This window comes from Sciurus carolinensis, chromosome 5 (assembly GCF_902686445.1).
Source record: "Sciurus carolinensis chromosome 5, mSciCar1.2, whole genome shotgun sequence".
NCBI lineage: Eukaryota > Metazoa > Chordata > Mammalia > Rodentia > Sciuridae > Sciurus > Sciurus carolinensis.
This window is the reverse complement of record NC_062217.1, coordinates 37,112,436-37,134,123: the sequence shown is the minus strand read 5'-3', so window position 1 is coordinate 37,134,123 and position 21,688 is coordinate 37,112,436. Positions and strand designations below refer to the sequence as shown.

Sequence of the window (21,688 nt, the reverse complement as noted above, 5' to 3'; positions counted from 1 at the left end):
GGTGTTTCTACTGTTTGGGTAAAAACAGAAATGCATAAGTAGGGAGCCATGAAATGCAAACTGTGTCATTTTGGTGACTCCACATATGAGTTAAACGCTCCTATAGTTGCATTTAAAACTAGCATGTAAGGACTGGGGATGTAGCTCAGTGGTAGAATGCTTGCTGAGCATGCCTAGGTCCTGGGTTTCCAGCACCACAAAAAACAAACAGAAAACTTACACAATATTAAGATGAATGGTAAAATTTATGTGAAAATTAAATGCTTATTTTCCTCTATTTAAAAGAACCTTAAATAGCAAATAAAAAAGTACTATGATAGGTCAAAAGGAAAAAGTTTTATATTTTAGTAACCCGAATGTTCCCCCTGTTGTTCAAATGAGGTGTTCCTAATTTTCATTTTGCACTGATCCCTGAAAACTATAAAGCAGGCCCTACCGGTCATGGGTGACACAGCACAGCTGGCAGGTGTGGCTGATTAAAGAGAAAATCGCACTAGCTATCTGTCTTAATTCTCAATTTAGAGTAGAGTCAAGAAATTTCTTGCTGGTAAAGAATAGAACATCAAGAGGTCAATGAATCCCATTCTGTATTTCTGACTTTGGAGCTCATTGCCAAGATGATAAAGTGATAGGAGTTCTGGGAAATCCTTCATTATACTGCAAACTTGGGACAGATGGTGCTACCTGGGCACATGTGTAATCCAAGTGCTGTGACACAGAGACATGGAGCCACTCCCAGGGGAGCCACCTGCCACTCCACCTTTCCTGCTGCTGGGTGGTAGAATACACCACCCCAAACGATACCATTTTGGCATAAGGATTATTTTGAGCTACAGTCTCTTAAGTAATTGTGGGTGCAGGAAGGGTGTTCTGCCCTTCCCCTTTTTCTTCCTGAAAGCTGAAGATTAAACCCCACATGAATGATGTCCTCTCTATGCCAGAAGGAAGGTAACATTCTTGTCACTGCAGATGAGCAAATGAGATCAAAAGAATTCTGTACATATGAATCTTGTAAAAATAATTCTTATCTTCTGTTATCCTCCCCCCCATGTAATTTGGTTATGTTTCCACAATTGCCTTTCTTTGTTCAGCCTAGTATAAAAGCATTTTTAAGACTTTGCTACTTCTTTTGGACCTTCACTCCTTATAAAGGGTCTAGTGTCTCATAGAACTTGTATTAAATAGATTTGTATGCTTTTCTCCTATGAATTTGTCTTACTTCAGTTAATTCTCAGGCCCAGCTGAAAACCCGAGGAGAGTAAAGGTAAAAATTTGCCTCCCTACATTACCTCTGAGCAGGGTAGGGAGAGAAGGCTCAGGACAGAATGTTCCCTATGGCCACCCAGGGGAAGCTATGAGGACTGGAGCCACACACCTAGACTCACAGCTCACCCCCTTCCTCACTTACCTATAGCATGGACTGCAGGAACCAAGATCTGATGTTTCCCTGTCCTCATTTCAAACATGAACCTAATCCCAAGAATTTCCTAACTTGTTAAAATAATCAAGTGTCATCATCCATGAAAGGTACAAAACACACTATCACATAATACACACTGTCAGTTATTATCATGATGATGGCTGTGGTTTGAATATGTGATATCCCCCAAAAGCTTCACTGTGAGACAATGAAAGAATGTTCAGAGGTGAAATGATTAGATTATGAGAACTGTAACATAATCAATGGCTTAATCACTGAAATAGATTAACCAGGTGGTAACTGTAGGCAGGTAGGGTGTGGTTAGAGGTGGTAGGTCGCTGGGGGGCGTGTCTTTAGGGTATGTATATTTTGTCCCTGGTGGAGCATGCTCTCTCTCTCTCTCTCTCTCTCTCTCTCTCTCTCTCTCTCTCTCTCTCTCTCTCTCTGTGTGTGTGTGTGTGTGTGTGTTTCCTGTTGCCATTGCTAAGCTGCTTTCCTCTGACACAACCTTCTACTGTGATGTTCTGCCTCACCTCAGACTCAGAGCAATTGACTCACCCATCTATGGACTGAGACCTCTGAAACCAGGAGCCCCAAATAAACTTTTCCTCCTTCCTATTTTCTTGTTGGGTATTTTGATCACAGTGATAAACATGCTGACTAAAACAATAATTACTATTTTCCCTTCATGATGGAAGGAGACTGTGGTTTCTCCTTATATTTGAACCCTCACAGAGGGATCAAATGGAAAACTCTAAAAACAACAAATGAGGGATGCTCGGTGGTTATGGGGGATTTTGAATGGTCTGAGTCTGTTCTAAGCCTGATCTTCTTGTATGGACCTGACTGCATTTCTCCACCCTATCCTCAGGCAGGCCTCAGCTTCATTAGAATCCATCTCTCTAGATCATCAGTGTTAAGGTCAAATAAGCTCACTCTCACTCTCCAAACCTTGGAGCCGTGATTCTTAGACTCCCAGAGGTCACGCTAGACCTAACAAACCAGAATGGCAACAAATGGAACCTGGGTATCTGCATTTACAGCATCTCCCAGGTGGCAGTGCAGTAACCACCTTTCTGTGAGCCAGTCTCCACGGGGCCCTGTGAGGCACTGGGCAGGGCTGGGCTGTGTGGTGGACAGGATGGACGCCATCAGCTGTTACTAGTGGTAGGGTTTCCTTATCCCTTGGTCCTAACAAAGACTCCAAGCCCTAGTCCGTCTCCTGGGGGACCTCCTTGGTCACAAGAGTTCTTTGAAACAGAGGCTATTTCCTGGTGATGTCACTAGGTCAGGACAGTGGTCTGACAGCAGTGACCACCACCAGTAAATACTGCTCTGCCCTCAAGTTTATAAACACTGATTCTAATGTGGCTCAGAGTATCACATTCTGGTTTCCGCAAAAAGGAGAATTCCTAACCATAAAGTCAGTTCTAAAAGTATGTGTGAAAGAGCTAAATCCACTGACAAGTCCAAAGGAGAGAATAATTCTGAATGAGAGTAATGATGGAAGATACCAGAATCAAAATGTTGGAGCAAACATTCTTCATGCCAAGAAGACAAATCAACTGATTCTTGATTTATGTGTAAGACTGTCAAAGGACCTTGGTGGTGGGGCACCCTCCTCAACCTCCTCAGGCCAACTTCTGGATTTCTCATTCAGGATTCGTGCTCACATCTTTAAGTAGATTTAATGTACAGCTGACTGCTCTCACCAGTATTGATTACTGCTGCGCAAGATTGTCAAAGATCTAGGCACATAAGTAGGTATCAAAAATATATTATCAACCAGCAGTAGGTCAAAAGAGGTAGCTGCAAGCATTACAAGCATTTCTAAGTGGGTAATCTTTGTAAGGGAAAGTGGGTAGCTTTTGGGTTAGTCTGTTCTCAAGGATCTCCAGACGCTGTTTCCTTTAGGAAGCAAGTGCTCCCCTACTCTCTTGCCAAATAGTTCGGTACAGAAACTGAGACCAGAATCCAATAGTTTTTCTCTGCAACACCATTCTTTGGGAGTTTAACCCTCTGAGCTACCTCCCACCCAGGAGGCAATTGGTAGAGTGCAGGAGGATAAACTGAAACTAAACTCCTCTTCCAAGTTGCCCTCTCTACCCGCTGTATCTACAATGGCACCCAAATATCAATTTCCTAGGCCACTTCTGCCCTCTTCTGGTACTTTCAGTAATACTGCCTTGTCTTTAACACCCATCCCTCTTATTCCTCATTCGGTGTCACCCTATTCCACAGCCTACCACCAATCTCCAAGGTCAAGAGCCAACATTGGTGCACTGGGGTGGAAAGGTAAGTGAAGAGGCAGATATGTAATTTAGCCCAAGAGCTAAATCACAAGACCCAGCCAGATCAGGGCCTTGGACACCAATGAGATGCTGGTCTGAAGGAAAGAAAGGAGTAAAAAATAACTCTCATGCTGTGCTTGGGTAATAAGAATGGTAAAGATATGGACAGAAGTGTGAGAGATGGAAACAGGCAGAGCTTTTGGATAAGGGCATTCGGAATTCACTGCATCTAATGTGCCAGGTGAACCTACTGGAATCAAATTCCAGAAATCCAGGATTTTCTAAAACCATCGCCATGGTTCATATTCTTGACTTTCTAAAGGTTCATGATTTTCAATTGTTTATGTAATAGGATGAGTTAGTATGGAATATTGGGCCCCCTGGTGTTTCTATCTCCTCTGATCCTTGAAAAGAGATAATCTCCTGCTACTTGAAGGCCACAGCAAGCAGTTCCGAAGAAGCATCCCATGAGAAAGGATGGATGGAAGTGCCCGGAAGAGGATGAGCAGCAGAGGAGCTGATGAGGACTGGAGTTCTCTGATGGAACCTGTGGTTGGTCAAACCCCTTCCTGGCAGGGAATTGCTACAAGGAGTTACCTGATGGGGCTCCCGTCCCATCATGAAGACCCTGATGCTCCATGTTTGACATGTTTGATGCTCCATGTTGGCCCAAGAGGAAGGAGAGTGTGCTGCCATGCAGTTTTGCATGAAAAGAGGGCCTGGTGGGGCTAAGAGGGAGGGGGAACTCCTTTTCACCTAGGGAGAAGGTCCCCTTTTCCTCCAATGAAAGTGCTCTATTTCCTGAGGTTGCAGCTGCCAAGAGGGCACCTTTTAAAAAGTTGCCCCAGGGGTTTATGTGGCCTTGCCCAGACAGCAGGAGAAGTCCCTGCCTCAGAGCCCCAAAAGAGGTAGACATGATCCCTGACCCCAATCCCAGACTCTTAATTCTTATATGATCCACCATGCCCAAGATTGGTTTTCCTACTACTCTGACACATGGAGCTTGGAGTCAGATTAATTTTATTTACAGGGGGAGCAGTCTTAAAGTTTTAAAAGCACACCAAAAATAAAATAATAAAGGAGACGTTGATGTGGCTCAGTGGGAGAGCATGCACTTAGCATGTGTGAGGCCCTGGATTCCATTCCTAGCATCAAATAAATACATAAACAAAATTTTAAAAGTGCTCTTTCTTATTGCTAGAATTGTAGAATAAAACGCACAGGTCTCTCTCAGCATATGGACTCTCTCATCACTGGGGGCGGCTATGAAGGTCACCCAGCATCACAGTTTTCTGGGTCTTGTCTCGAGCGGAGGGCCTCTCTCCCAGTGCTGGACCCTTCTTGGCTCCTGTATCCTTGTGGAGGTAAATAAGGCTTCCCAGGAGCCCTGACAGGTGCACTAACCCAAGTTCACCATGCCCACGGCGTCTGATTAAATTACACTGTGAGGGCTGGAGGCTGCTCTGCATGCAGCACAGGAATTCATCAAGGTTTCCCAGTCGTGAGAGTGATCCTCCGGGGCAGCAGCGGGTGTGGGCAGGTAAATGTTGCATAGCAGAGGAGCTTGCCAGAGAGAACGTGCCAGATGGCGAGGAGGACAGCCAGAGCTGCACAGGGGCCAAGGAGGGCTCCAGAACACACTTCCAGGTGACTCACCTGAGCCTGAGGGCATGGAGACCCTGGCCCACTTCCTCAAAAGAAGAAGCACTCCTCCCAGACCTCCAGCCCAGCCCCCACCATTTAGCTCACATCACAATGGATAGGGACCGCCACAAAGCAACCTACAGGATACCTAAAGCTTGTTCTCAAAACATAACCTCCTCCCCCAGTTACCTAAGGATGTAGGACTTGATGGGGAAATAGGAAACGTGCAGAAAAATCATACAGAAGAAGAATTCAAAGCTACCTGAAAGGAAAATACTGCAGTCTATACATATGCATCTAGAGTAGTATTGGATCAAGTTTAGGACGCGGGCAAAGTGGTCAATTTTTCTCAGTCTAAATTCTAAAAGGCATGTTAATTGTGAAAATTCTTAAACATGCACAATAGAGAGTAATGGAGTAAACATTCAGATACCTGCCACACAGGGTTTTGTGTGCAGACTTTTTAAGTGTTTTAACTTTGTAGTCAGAAGTAATTCTGGTGTCCATTTCTTAGGAACAAGGATAATTCTCTTATATAACCTGAGGACAGTTACAGTTCTTTAAATTTACATTGATACGTAATCTACCATCTATATTCCAATATTGATAACCTAATAAAGTCCTTGGCTCCAATCTAGTGTCAGGTATTTATTACATTTTGTTGTCATATCTCCTTTATTCCCATTATACCAAATTTCACCACAAAATCATTGCAGATTTTATGCCCTTTTTTTTTTTTTTTTGCAAAAAAAGTGGAGTAAAACCGTTATGTGAAACTTTTTATTTTTTTAAAAATGTGTCAGTATTACTTAGGCATCATTTATTACTAAACTGTCTTTGGTGCAAAATTAGGATGCATGGAATTCTCGCGAATATACGTTAGAACTGAATAGTCCAAATCAACACACATTATTTCTTCCTGACAGTTTAGCAAACACTTTTCCTGTGTGGAAGAAACTGTAAATACAGTTGATATTCATTTGTGCATTATAGTCAGAATATCACACTTGAGAAAATTTACTAAAGTGCTGCAAAGTATGAACTTAGAAAATTTTAATCTTCTACGTCCAAAGGTTCTGACCCGCTCTCATTGGTTTTCTTACCCAAGCTGCGGTCCTCAGCGCCACTCACAGGAGATGGTTTCCGGTTAGTATTGCAGTGCTTTAAACCGCTCAAGCGGACCTTTGGAAATATGTTGAAATGCGCATGCGCAGAGCATTGTAGGCTCTGGGCTAGCTATGTGAGAGGAGGCAAGATTGCATCTGTATGCCACTGGTGGATACGTTGCTGCTCGGTCTACCTTTAAAGTAGCATGATGAAGAAAATTATATCATGCGATGATCACCCCATGAAAGATTATAAACCATTTTTTTTTTTGGACTGAAAAAACAGGTTTCGATGATTATGCAGTGAAATAATTTAGTGTGAATGTTTTCCAATAAAGTTCATGTGCTGTAAACCTGATCCCCAGTGCAGCAGTGTGGGGTCTAAGGATTGCTGTGCATTAGGCCAGGAAGGCAGAGTGAATGTATTTATGTCGTTACCACAAGAGTAGGCTACCTGTGGGAATGAGTTCCGTGCGAAAGGGGTCCTTTCTTCCTTTTTCTCTTTTTTGCCCATATGACACTCAAGAAGGTGCTTATCCGATGCCCGCCCCTGATCTTGGACTTCTCAGCCTCCTGAGCCATGGGACCATAAATTTCTGTTCATTATAAGTTACCCAGTCTCTGACGTTCTGTTACAGAAGCACCCAATGGACTAAGACACGCCCCTGCCCTTGACTCTAGAACATTTCCACAGCCTTTGTTTTGTATGATGTTGACATTTTTGAAGACTATACTCCTCTCCTCTCAGTTTTAATAGGATGTTCCTCACTTTCTGTTTACCAAATGTCCCTTGCGTTTATATTAAGGTTACACATTCCTAGCCTGATTACTGCATAGAGGACAGCCATCTGTCCCTTGTTGGTGATGTTAATTTTAAACCCCAGAGTTTGGCCCAATTTCTCCACTGTATAATTATTATTCTTTTTCTCCCTTGCCATCAATAAGGAGTCTGGGGTTAGACTTTAAGACAATGCAAATATCTTGCTTGTCACCAAAATTTCTTCTTAGATTCAACATCTATTGAGAATTCTGGGCACAGAGAGGAAGACTCAGGGGACAAAAAGAAACGGGTACTTTAAGGAAAGTTGAAATATTTTTGTCCCGTTAAATATTCCAGAGTGAGAAAGAAAGGCAGTGATATGAGAAGAAACAGGGGCCAGACCACAAAGGGTCTTAAGAGATTTGGAGCGTCTGTTCTCTTCGGCAGGTCTTGGGGGGGTCACTGCACAGCCTGGAGGGAGGGACTGAGAGTGGCTAGAGGCCTCACCATCATCCAGGCTGAACTCGGCATAGCTCACAACTCAGGAGAGAGCCTGGGGGTCAGGGAGACCACAGATAGGGCCACTCAGTATGACATCACTTCGAGGGCATGTGTGGAGTTAACAGCCTAGAACTGGGTTTACTGAGTACAGGAACATCCCTGTTTTAGTCAACTTTGTGCTGCTGGGACCAAAAGGCCCAATAGGAACCATGTAGCGGAGGAAAAGTTCATCTGGGGTTCTTGGTTTCAGAGGTTCAGTCCATAGCTGGTTGATTCCATAGCTCTGGGCCAGAGGTGAGGTAGAACATCAAGGCAGAAGGATGTGGCGGGGAAAGCAGCTCAGGACATGGCACCAGGAAGCAGAGAGAGCGAGAGCTCTGCTCACCAAGGACAAAATATAAACCCCAAAGGCACGCCCCCAGTGTCCTGTCTCCTCCAGCCACACCCTTCCTGTCTACAGCTACCACCTAATTAATCCATATCCATGGTTGAATCCACCGAGTAGGTTAAGACTCTCATAACCTAATGATTTTGCCTCTGAGCCTTCTCGCATTGTCTCACACATGAGCTTTTGGGAGATACCACATATCCAACCCATAATAATCCTTTTTTATCTTTCTGGGAACCCCTGAGAGTAATTCTTCCTCTCTCACCAACTCAGTGGTCCAGGCAGGCTCTTGTTGATGGGTAGGAAGGATGCGAAGGTGTATGTGTGTAGTGGTGAGGGGGATTAATTTCAGAAGGATCTAGAGCAATGCTGTAGTTGATTGTGCCTCTCTCCCTGCAGCAGTGAAGCAACCCACGTGTTTCCGTTGTGCTAGAGCAGCAGAGCAGCATCTGGGCAGAGGTGCCAGCCCTTCTGTCCCACCCTGGCCCTCAACAATTCTTACGTTGTGTAGGAGCGCGCGTGCGTGCGTGTGCGTGTGTGAGAGAGATAGCTATATTCATCCAAGGACAAAGGGGCCAGTGGTTCCCAGAACTTTCTGTGGAAGTACAAAGTTAGAGGTGTCAATGAGATGGATGTTGGACACATAAGTCATGGGAGAATTTGTAAGCTGGCAGTCCATTCATGCACCCACTTAGTCATCTGGGGGATATGATTGAGCTCCTATTATGTGCCAGGCATTATTGAAGATGCTGGGTGTGCAGGAAATGTCCCAAGAAGAGTGATGGAAGGTGGGGAGTTGAGGAGAGCACATGGGTACCAAGAGGTAAGCACGAGGAGGCGGGCACCCCTCTATCAGCCCCTTGTTCTCCTGACCACTCTACTGAAGTCCATTCTGTCCACTGACTGCCATTTGCTGATATTGCCACTGTAAAATCCATTGCAGAAGGCTTTGCATAGTGTTACCTTAACTCACATTTCATCAGCATAAAAGTTAGGCCACACTCCCCACTGTGAGGTAAATGATTTCATCTCAAGCAGTCCTGAGGCATGGGTTCTGCTCTTGGGAATATCCTGAATGTTGCAGTAGACACTGGACTTGGTGTAATGTGGTCCAGTTCCTCCAGGACCCCAGCAAGTGACGGTACAGGGAAGTCCAATTTGTCAGGGACATGGAGTGGGGTAGGGGTGAGCAAAAGCTGCCCCAAACCCAAATCCCAAGTTCCCTATCTCCCTGCCATGTTGCCCAGCTCTGGTGCCATATGCATTGGTTGTCTCAGTGCCTCCATTCACAAAAACATGCATGTGAGCTAGCATGTGCCTGAACTGAACACTTTGTACTGAGGCTAATAAGGAAGGAGCAGAAGCAGCCAACAGAGGGCAGGTCACTTCCCCAGTTCTAACCTGGAACCAAACAGGGACCATTTGCAGGACTCATTCTGGCTGTAGTTCATTATGTGGTTCCAGACACCCACATCCTTCAACTAGGGCATTTCCCAGGACCATGACTCACCATTGCTGGCGATTTTAGAAATGCACCGATGACACGCCTTCTCCAGACCACCCGGCATTGTTCTCACTCACTGGCAAAGTTCTGGGAATAAAATAATTGATTAGCAAGGTTGATGGAAGGGTGTTCTAGCACAGCGACTGTCTCTGTGCATGTCTATGAGGTGCGCAGGGTTGCCTCAGTCAGCCTGGGAGTCTGGGTGCCAGTGTCAGTGTGAGGCCACCTGTAGAGATGGCCTCGTTCTTGGGACTGAGAGAAATATTTCTTATTTCACAGATGGAGAATGAAGCTGCTAGAGGTTAACAGGCTCACCTGATGATGCCCAGCCAGGAAGACAGGCCTGCAGAAAGAGATAAAAGTAGCTATTGCTTACTGCACAGCCACTACATGCAGACGTTGTGTGACCACTCGTTGTGTATAGTGTCATATTTAGTCCCTGACAGTCCTCTATTTTAACTCTATTTTATAGAAGGGGCCCTGGAGGCTCAGCTAGGTTCAGATTTGCCCTAGAGCTGGGCTGACAACTGGCAGAGCCCAAATCTGATCCACGTATGTGAAGCTGGGGTCCTTCTCACTTCCTGACACATGTCCATCTTCTCTCCATTATAATGTTACTCCCTGAGGGCCCAAGGCTAAAGGGTAACCATGAACTTGACCATAGCAGCCTGGAACCAAGACCCAAGAGCCACCGGGGCTTCACTGTGGGTTTGCTGTCATCTGAGCAAGTTGGTTGACGCTGTGAGAAAGGAATTCCCTTCCTTGGAAGAAATATTCATGAATTTAAAACCCACAAAAAAAATCCAACTGATCAAGGCAGCAGATTTTCCTGCCCAGTAACATAAAGACATGAGGGTGCGGGCTAATTCCTTCGCCCTTGGTGCCCGGGTACAGGTAGTTCTACCGTTTTCTATCATTTCATTGCTCTGAAATAAGGCCTCAGCAGGGTCTGGGTGCTCCAGATGGCATCTGGGTGAACATCCTAACTTCACACACACAGCCTCTCCGGTAACCTGTTCTGAATGCATGTGGCGCCACGTGGAAGCAGTCATGGTTCCCAGTATTTAGGAGAGTTGCAAACCTGGCCACCACAGCCTGTGAGCAATGCTGCTGGCAGGTCCCCCTGGGGCCCAGCGCTGGGTGCCTGTGGTGGTGCGGGGGGGTGTGTGTGGGGGGACAGGCAGTGTTGAGGAGGGCTGCTGGAGCAGATAACAGAGGTGAGGATGATGACCAAAAGAGGCAAGATTACCTCCACCGCCAGTCGTGGGCACAGACCTGGTGGCAGGAGGCCACCCTGGCAAGCAGCTCTTCTGGCAGCTTCTCCCCTCTGCTAACTTGCAGGTGGCATGAGTTAGCTAGAGCTGTAGGCTCTGGGGTTTTTATGTCCCATCCCCTGCTTCTAGGATCGTCCGTGCTCCTACCTGGCTCTGTACCTGCAAGGTCTTCTGTCCCACAGCAGGAGGCTGTGTGCTGGGGGAGGGGCTGGTCCCAACAGAGGTGAATCTCCCGCCCCCTGCCAAGGTCTTCCTGGTGTGGCCTCATTTAATCCTCCACTGCCCCCCAGAGGCAGGTAGGCCTCCATTTTACAGAAAACAGAGATTCAGGTCAATCCCTTTGCTCAAAGTCACCGCGTAAACAATAGAACTGGGGTTTGAAATGAGAACCTGGGACTCTATTTGTGACTTCAAAGTCTACAATCTCTCCACTTTACACCACAGCAAGAAAAAAGGGGGAAACCTAGACAGGAAGGGCTTCCCAGAGCAGGTCAGGGACTTGGCAAGATCACTGGATTAGTCCTGCAGATGCCGGATATTATTTAGCCAAGTAAGCATTATTATCCCCATTTACAGATGAGGAAACCGAGGGTCAGAAAAGTTAAGAACCTGCCCAAGATCACACAGCCAGACTGGATCTCAGGTGTCTTAAGATCTGCCAAACTTGCTCTGTCAAGACCGGAACTGAGTTTTCAATGCACTCAGATGACAGGACAGAAAGCAACAGAGCTGAACGGAGAGGGACTTGCAGCCCTATGAAATGTCACGCTAGACCATTCCCAGCAGGCCCACTGCTGTTCTCCTGAAAGCAACTGTGGAGGATGTGTGAGTCTCTGTCTTCTGGGCACATAGTAGGTCTTCGACATTGTTGATGAATAATTCCACAAACTACAATTCAAATGTCCCTTCACAAGTCTCTATTGTTTTTCCACCCTGCTGTGCAAAAAATGTCTTCATGGTGTCCTTACCCACAGAAAATCAGGGTAACTAGAGTCCTGCCTAAACCTCAGCCTCCCCGTATCCCTTTACTCGGCATTCCACCGATCCAGGCGAAATTAGACCAGTTCTCTGGCCTAATGGGGTCAGCCAAGCGCAAGCCCTTTAGTTAATCAGGGCAGAGGCCAGAGTCGTTGACAGCAGTATGAATTACAGATTAACAGTTGGTGTCCACAACTTAGTAAGGTTGACTACCTCGGAAGTGCCACGCTAGCAAAGTCACTTGAAATCCCATCCAGAGGCATACCCTCCCCTACTGAGTACAAACCCAGTTACCTGAAGGAACAGGCAGGTTCCAGTCTGGCCCGTCTGGGCTCCTAATGGTGGTTCATGGCCTCACCCTTGGGTAACGAGCTTTCTGATGTAAAGAAGAGATGCATCTTGTGTTACAACATGCAGACCTTGCTCCTCTGCATGCCAGGGGGGCCTCTGCTCTGTGTCCAGAAGAAGTCTGAGTGGGCAAAGAGAAGCCATGCTCACACTGTCCCTGGTCACATCACAGAAAAAGTCCTCAGTTCCTGGCACGGCTCTTCCTAAGTGTCGGCCCCACGTGTGGGGTGCCCTGCTTGCTCAGGCAGCTCTCCTGGAGTTTATAGCTGGTGACCTTCGACAACACAGGCCTGGGTATCCTGGATACAGCAAGCAACTAACATTCAGAAGCTGGTGGAATGTTCTTCTCAGGAGTTGGTGTGGACTTCTCATCTTCTAGCCACTGGTTACAACATGTTCCTCTCAGGTCAGAGGGAAGCAACACAGGAAGGAGAAACAAGGGCAGACTCTGCTCTTCCGCACTGGAGATGCCACTGGTTTACAAAGCCCCTTTGAAACATGGGGAATGGTTTCTCTCATGCCCTCCAACCAAGACACTTCAGTCTCTAAGTTCACAGCAGCTGGACAGGAACTATCTACCTGTGTCACAATGTGGTAATACAAACATCTGTGCTTTGGCCCTCTAATGGGGCCTAAGCTCAAGCTTTTTGTGAACCTGGAAAAATGATGTCAAACTACAAAAAGGAATGAAAGGCTGAGTAGAGATTTTTTTTTTTTTTCAATTCAAGTATCTCAGATTGATAGCTCTCTTTAGCCACTAACTGTAAATAATGGTAGAAATGTTAATTTATAAAGCAAAACAACAACAACAACAAATGATATCCTTATTGGGAATAATGTCAGACCAGATCCATTTTATAAATGAGACAGTTCTTATTCCCTCAAGCTCTTTATTTTCATAAACTGACAAGATGGATGAGAACTAAGAAAAGAATGATGTGCTGTTAATCCTGTCACGCCTTAAAGACTGTTCCCTGAGGGACAGGTAGCTGTGGCGATCGAACTGAGCTCTGGCACCCAGCTGGAAAGGTATCGTGAAATTCCCACCAAGAGTCCCAGACACTGGCCATCAAACTCAGTGTACTGTGTCCAGCTTCACTTACAAGGAATGAAATGTCGCTAAGCCAACCATGAGGTGTCATTTCCCACCTATTCTATTGGCAAAGATCAAACAGTTTAGTATTTTAGAAGAGGGATACCCTGACTGTGAGAATGCAAATGGGTGTCAATTTTTTCAAAGTCAATTTGGTACAACCTATCACAATCATGGCAGGCAGGGTGTTTTATATATTGTTTTATATATATATATATATATACATATATATATATATATACACACACATACATATAAATTACATTATATATAAAAATTGCATTTTATATATATAAATTGCATTATATATATACACATATATATAGATATATACAATTTCATTCATGTGATAATGTCTACACATATGTGTAAATGCATAGGAAAAGATCAGAAGCATACTCACCAAACCTCGGTTGATAATCATTCCCTAAGGAAACAGGTACAGGGAAAGGAGACCATGGAGGATGGGAAAAGTTTCAGAGACAGGCATGGGAAATATTTTTATCCCCTATTATAGCCTGACTTTTGCCCCTCCCCCACCATGAGCAGGTAGGCTTACCTTTATAATTCAAATGGGAGGGGGTGGGGGGATGTAGCTCAGGGGTAGAGACCTGTGTCTGTGTCCCAGTACCACACACAACAAAAGCCTTTTTATTTAAACCCACCTAAAGTTCAAGAAAAACTATTCATAAAGAAAAGAGGTTTAATTGTTTTCCAAAATTCCAGAGCTAAAAAAAGTAGCATATTAGGGGCATAAATAAAGATAAAAATCTCCCTGAGAGCAGAAACAAAAAGAGAGATGATGTGATGGTGGTGAGGACGAGTTTCTCTCTGGGAACATTTTCTTTAAAATTTTTCAAAGTAAATTTGAAAAAAAAAAAAAGATCATGGAGAAAATAAAATCATTTCTCATGATAAACAACTACAGAATTCCTAACTCAACAAACTCAACAACTGTTAGTGGTTTGGTGCTTATCTTTCAAGGCACCAGGCACATTAAATTAACCCTTCACATTTTGACATAAAAGTTTTTTTCTGTTACCATGTGGTCTTCATAGCTATCATTTTAACAGTTGCATCATATTCCACAATAGAGACCATGTTATAGTACCCTTGGCCATATCTCATTGGATATTTACTTATCATTTGTTACTATTATGATTATATTCCTAAAGAATATATCTTTTAAATGGAAATTGCTTTCTTTTATACAGTATATAACTCCTTTAGAATAATTAGATGTAGGATTATTGAATTAAAAGCATGAATACTTTTTGGTTTTGAGATAAGATTGATTTCCAGTTGTATCAGTTGTATCAGTTACAGTATTACCAGCTACACATGAGAATGCCAGGTTTACCACCCCTTTGCCAGTATTGGGCATTACCAAAATTAAAGCATGTGATTACTTTCATAGACAAAGATAGCATTTATTTGCTATTTTAATTTACATTTTTGATTACCAGTGATGTTGCACTTTCATTTATGCTTATTTCCTGGTTGTATATTTCCTTTATGAATTATTTTCATGCCCTTCGCTATGGATTTATTTTAATATTCAAAGTAAGAACAGGTATCTTTTGAGTGCTGAAGTCCACCAAAAATGTTGCACTTTAATTAAAAAAAAAAAAGAAAAAGAAGTTGCAATCTGAAAGAAGAGCAGGAATCTGCTTTTTTTATTTAAAGAACTCACCAAGTGAATTTATAGATCCAAATATGCTGTGAAAGACCTATTCACTATGATGGTGGGAACTTGAAAAATTCATAAAGCTCAGTCGCCTGCAGTCCCTGCCTTTTTTTGTAAGTTCTTCTAAGAGAGCGTGGGTCCCTCAAAAACAGGAGATGCTCAATAGAGTGAATCTATGCTAGCAATGGTGGAAACGACCCAGATTTTAGATAATTTCTATATAAAAATGAACATTTTTCTTATTTGGTAAGAGTTTTTCTTATCTGGTAGAAATCGGAAGCAGGAAGATTGCCATAGAAGGCTGGCAGTACCTTCTCCTCCGAGTAAACAAGCGGTGACTCAGGTCTGTCCTGTGCGTGACTGTGATCTGTGTCTCACGCTTGCTTCTACCTCAGTGAGCACAGCAATAGTAACCCCTGTTGCTTCCTCCCCAAGGAGCTGAGTGACAATAAAGGGCATGAAGGAATTAACTGATCATAATTGCTAAGTGACATTCTCAACAATCTTTCAATTTTCAATCCAAGTGATGTATCTCAGGTCTTCTCAACCAGGGGGATTAACCCCCCCCAAGGACATTTGCCATGTCTAGAGATATTGGTAATAGACTGGGGTGGAGGCTATGGATAATAGAGAAGAGAGATGCCATCTAACACTCTACAAGGAACAGGGTAGTCCTCACAACAAGGAATTAATGATCTAGTGTGAAATATCAGTAGTGTGGAGTCTGAGAAATTCCTTTTATAGCTGACTACCATTTCTAGTCTCAGCATTCAAATTTATAAAATACCATTTATTTTAAACTTTCAGTCATGTCATGAAATCAATATTGAGCTAGCATATATAGATGGCTAAGTTTTTAACATTTAGCTGTGGTCAGTATTTAGCATTAGGGATTTTCACCCTCAAGTTCCAACCTGACTCAAGAACACATCTCTGCCCTGGTGAATGTGTTTGGAGTGACTGGCTTAGTAAATTAAATTGTTTACTCCTCAATTAGATGTGAGGATGACCCCCCAACTCACTGCTTGATTTTGAATAACAGTGAATATTAAACATTAATTATCTCAATACCCGTTCCTCTGGAGGCAGATGTTAACAGGTATCACTGAATATTTCCAACAGTTTTGGGCATTCAGGACAAGATCCTTTCTCTCCTGGACACTCTCTCTGTATCATGTGCTGTTTCCTTTTCTAACTATGTCCTTAGCAGAAGTCTACAGAGGTTATTGCATACCTACTGGGTGTCAGAGAGATTTGACCCTCTCCCCAGGATCCCTTCACGGTTCGTTTCCTATTTAATGAAAATGCACTTCCTTTTACCTCTACCACACTTTTAAAATGATCAAGTCAAAGCCAGAGACCCACCAGGTAAAATGTAGAGGTGTTTTCCGTGGTCCCCACTCCTGCTCTGAACTTAGCAAGTGGTTTCTAACCATCCAGCATAACTCACCTTTCCCCTGTGGTTCCTGTTCCTTTACATTGGTTCTCTCCACGGAAAAACAAAAAAACAACAAACAAACAAAACAGAAAAAACACTTTTCCCTTAGGTTCAATAACAATTTAATGTTTTCTTTCCCTGCACACAACTAAGCACTTCCACGACGCTGTCATTTTCTTTTCAGGAAGTATAAATCAGTATGCTGTCATCATCCGAGGAACATGGCCAGAGAGCCTCTGCTAGGAGTGTCTCTCCAACTTTAAAGGCTGCACAGGGCTGTCCTGACCACTCACCTTTAAGCGGAGCAGAGTCAGATCCAGAACCCGGCAGCACTCGTCCCGCAGGGTCTCGGTGGTCCAGGGCTAAATCTGTGGGGCTCCCCTTGGCTTGCAGCTCCCCCTCTCTCCTTCCTTCGCTTTCTCTCTCTTTCTCGCTTCGGATTTCTCTCCTGCAGCATGACAGAAACTCGTGCCTTTTCCTCTAAGGGGCGGATTATCTGCCTTACCCACTCCCACGTGTGGGGAGAGCACCCCACACCCCGCGCCTCCAGCTTTCATACCCCGCGGTATCTCCCAGGGCCGCCAGGGGGCAGCAGAGCCACCCAGGGGCTGTCGGGAGCCCGCCCGGAGTCTGGAGCGGGGTTTGCGCTGGAAACTTTTCTTTTGGGTGCCGTGACTTTAAGGGTGGTGCACCTCTTCTCCTGGCTCCCCGTGTGTGTTTGTGGCACATGAGGAAGAATGAACTGAACAGGGACCTATTAGTAAATAGGGTGAGCTACCCAAAGTGGCGCTTAGACCATGAACGCTGCCTTAAGTACTTGAGAACTGCGGTATAGAAAAGTCGCTGTCATTCCAGACCAAGAGTGAAGTTATGTGGAGACAGAATTGTGCCCAGGAGAATAAACTTTCTAACGGCTGCCATCTTAGACCAGAAACAGGCTGTTTTGTGAAGCTGAGTGTTGTCCGTTCTGAGGAAGCATCAGGTAGGGAGAGTTCTCAGCTGCTGATTTCTAAGAAGTGCCACAAACCCTTTATTAAAATGCAGATTCTGCAGACCTGTAATCCCAGCGGCTTGGAGGCTGAGGCAGGAGGATCATGAGTTCAAAGTTAGCCTCAGCAATTTAGTGAGGACCTAAGCAACTCAGTGAGACCCTGTCTCTAAATAAAATATTTAAATAGGGCCTGGGGATGTGGCTCAGTGGTTAAGTGCCTCTGGGTTCAATTCTCAGTACAGATTCTTGCCCCATCTCCCAAAGATTCTGAAAGTATGATCCTGGGCTTAGGTCCAAGAATCTGCATGGTAGACCTTGCTAAGTCTCTGGTGGGTACTCCACGGATCACACTTTGAGAAACAATACAGCCACACAATATTAAAGGCAACTTCCAACAATGACTTTCTATTGTTGTAATGGAAAAACCATTTCCAGGGTGTGGGACTAGGTTGAGGCTAGAGGCACCTTTTGAAGACAATGTAAGGAGCAGCTCCTTCTGAAGGCTACCCCTGCCCTTGCAAGTCCCTGGGAGTGATATGTCCTTGCATCTTGTGCCCAGGCCCCTCCTTTGACCTACTCTGCATAGCCCTGCCAGTCCCCCAGCCCTGAATCCAAGCTGACCACTCCCACCACAGGGTGGCACAGGGCAGAAGGCAGAAGAGGAAAGAAGATGTAAGATGCTCATGAATCTCTGAGGTATGGCCACACCTCACACTGAACGAGTCTGAGAGGAATGATTGCAAGCAGCAGGACAGAGCCTTAAGGATGTCTTAGGATAGTGAGGTCTAGGAACACAGAAGCCAAGGGTCCAAACTTTTGAGGGTGTTTCATCCCAGGGGTTGGAATAGACAAAATTCCAGGTAATGGGGTAGTTTTCCTGGGCAATCACCGACTGGATGGTCCCTCAGTAGCTGTTCCAGAAGCTGCAAAGCATCAGACTATTTTTTTCCAGACCCTACAACTGCATATGTAAGTACAGAAATGAGGGAGGCCAGAGGTTGCAAGGAGCAGGATAGTAATTTTGAGATTCCAAAACTAAATGATAGCTCAGTTGGTAGAGTGCTTGCCTTGCAAGCACAAGAGCCTGAGTTCAAGCCCCAGTACCGAGAAGAAGAAAAAAAAAAGAATCCCCAAAGCTAAATGATAATAGTAGTAGTAGCAATAACAACAACAACAACAACAGTTGTATCATCTAAGAAAGCAGAGGGAAAACTGACATGGAAAATTAGTTACAAAAGCCATAAAGGAGTCAGGCATGATGGTGCATGACTGTAATTCCAGCAATTTGGGAGACTGAGATAGGAGGATCACAAATTCAAGGCCAGCCTCAGCAAATCATTGAGGCCCTAAAGCAACTTAGTGAGACCCTGTCTCAAATTAAAAAATAAAAGGCCTGGGAATCTAGCTCAAATGGTAAAGCACTCCTGGGTTCAATCTCCAGTACCTGCCCCCCACCCACCAAAAAAAAGACTATGGAGGAACTGAAAAATCAAACAGAAGAGGCAGTGGTGGTGCTGCTGCTGGGGTAACCTAGAGACAGGCAAATAACAGTGCAAGAAGCTGCTGTCCCAGCTTTGATGATGAGAAAAGTGCTCTTGAAATGCTGTCCAAAGCAAGGTAGGTGCTACTAATATCCCCATTTCACAGATGAGTAGCATGAGGCATAGACAGACCAAGAAATTAAGCAAGATCTGATGCTAAGCATGTAATAATTTGTGTGTGTGTGTGTGTGTGTGTGTGTGTGTGTGAGAGAGAGAGAGAGAGAGAGAGAGAGAGAGGAGAGACAGAGAGAGAGAGAGAGAGAGAGAGAGTGTGTGTGTGAGAGATAGGGTCACACCAAGTTGCTTAGAACCTCACTAAGTTGCTGGGACTGGCTTTGAACTTGAAATCCTCCTGCCTCAGACTCCAGGGTTGCAGGGATTACAGTTGTGCACCACCATATCCAACTAATAAATTTAAATTCAGAGAGTGGGATGAAGAGTCCTTGCTCTGAACCTGTACGCTTATTGCCAAAGAACACATTGGGGAAGTAATAGTAGAACTGAATGAATGAAAGTTGAATTCCATGTATAAATTTTATTGTGCATGATGTTGGTTGAGGTGGCTGTTTTAGTCAGCTTTGCGTTGCTGAGGCTGACAAACCTGACAAGAACAACTCAGAGGAGGAAGAGTTTGTTTTGGCTCACAGTTTCAGAGGTTCAGTCCACGGTCAGTGGACTCCATAACTGTGGGCCTGAGGTGGGGCAGAACAGAAGGAAGTTGCTCAGTTCATCACATCCAGAAAGCCGAGTTTGAGTACAAGAAGCCAAGGATAACATAATCTCCAAGGACAATATCCCCCATGACCTACTTTCTCCAGCCATGCCCTACCTGCCTACAGTCACCACCCAGTAATCCCTTCAAATTATGAATCCCGCAACTGTGGTTCTCACCATCAAATCATTTCACCTCTGAACACTCCTGTATTGTCTCACACATGAGATTTTGGGTGACAACTCATATCCAAACTCTAACAGTGGCCTTTCTGGTATAAGTGAGTTTGTTCATTGGTTGAACAAATACTGCTTACTTCCAGTCAGATACCGTGAGTAAAAGGATTGACCTGTAAAGCCCAATGTATCCCATGAGGAATTTTAATTCGAAAGAAAAATGAGTTAATGAGTTTTATGGTTTAAATATGAAGTGTCCCCCAAAAAAACTCATGTGTAAGATAATGCAAGTAAGTCTAGAGGTGAAATGAGTGGGAGCCTTAACCTAATCGGTGTGTTAATCCACTTGAATGGATGAACTGGGTTATAACTCTAGGCAGATGGGGTATGACTGGAGGGCATAGGTCATTGGGGACGTGCTTTGGGGGTTATATGTTTTGTCCAAGGTGAATGGAACACTCTTGGTTTCCTGATTGCCATGTCCTGAGCTGCTTTCCTCTGCCACACCCTTCTGCCATGATGTTTTCTGCCTTATTTTGGGTCCAGAGCAACAGAGTCAGCCATCTGTGGACTGAGACTCCTGAAACTGTGAGCCCCAAATAAACCCTTCCTCCTCTAAAATTGTTCTTGTCAGGTATTTGGGTCAGAGTGATTAAAAAACAAACTAAATAAAGCAATGAGCATATGCCTGAGTTTGATTACAAAGGAGTCAAAGTTAACGAAGGTATGCCTGACATCTTGATGGAAGCCATAGAAATGAAGGACATCATTAAAGTTGGCCAAAGACCAACTCATGCGCCCCTTGGGGAACAGAGATTCTAAAGATTAACTTAATTCTCTCCTTTTTTTTTTTTTTTTTTTGGGTCAAATCAGCTGTAAGTAATGTTGGTTTTACCCTTCCTTTCTAATATTTATACCTCTTGTTCTATTTCCGTGTCAAATACACTGTTTACAGAGTCATTTGTAAACAAAACACTTTGTCTTATTCTTAATTTTAATGTTTTCAGGTATCAGGTGTTTTTTTTTTTTTTTAAACTGGGCAAAGGCCCTGGCCAATCAGAATGGAGGGACCAATCAGAACAGATGCCAGCTATAGGCAATTAATGAAGCCAAATCAGACCACAACACAGGCACAGAATAAACCCTGGATGTTTTTAGCATCAAACATGATGATTTTGTTGCTTTGTAATAAATTTTTAAATGATATTGTACTTCTTACTTTCCAAGAACTGTTTTCACCTGCCTTTGTCCAAATCCTTCAGACTGTCCAGTATTAATTATAGGATGCAGTCCAGTCAAATGGAACAGGGAGCTCTGATCTGATTCCTATGGCCCCCCACATCTTTTTTTTTTTTTTTTTTTTTTTTTTTTTAGTTGTAGATGGACACAATAACTTTATTTTATTTATTTATTTTATGTGGTGCTGGGGATCAAACCCAGTGCCTCGCATGTGCAAGGCAAGTGCTCTTCCACTGAGCTACAACCCCAGACCCCCCATATCCTTCTAATGCACGGGAACCTTCTCCCTGGTAACCTGGAAAGAGGCCTGCTTCCAGGGCGTGGCTCATGTATCCTTTCTGAAGTCTTCCCTAACCATTCCTATGCTCTGAGTGCCTCCAATCAAGGAAACATCAGCCTCTGTGCACCCCAGGGTATCCCGGGCACACTTCCTGTGTGGCCCTTTCTCCCACTCTGTATTTGTGTTTAGCTGTTTCCCTTTTGTCTCCGTTTGTGGACCGTGAACTCCTCTATCCTTAACATCAGGCACAGGGTTTGCTGCTTCATTCACGGGCAATTAACATTCATTGAATGAATGAATGAAGCCAAGAGTAGTGA

At 44.3% G+C, this 21,688-nt stretch overlaps 1 protein-coding gene across 1 annotated transcript in view; it reads right to left on the bottom strand.

Moving 5' to 3' along the window:
- The window catches only part of Tmem272 (transmembrane protein 272), a 33,336-nt gene extending 16,461 nt beyond the window's left edge, over nucleotides 1–16,875 (bottom strand). Inside the window, exons 1-2 of the mRNA XM_047554119.1 lie at nucleotides 16,726–16,875; nucleotides 9,621–9,701 (exon numbers count right to left, since the gene is read on the bottom strand). Of these exons, the coding sequence (XP_047410075.1) occupies nucleotides 9,621–9,678 (58 nt within the window). The 5' untranslated portion in view covers nucleotides 9,679–9,701; nucleotides 16,726–16,875. The remainder of the gene's footprint in view (nucleotides 1–9,620; nucleotides 9,702–16,725) is intronic.
- Between the last annotated feature and the right edge of the window lie 4,813 nt (nucleotides 16,876–21,688).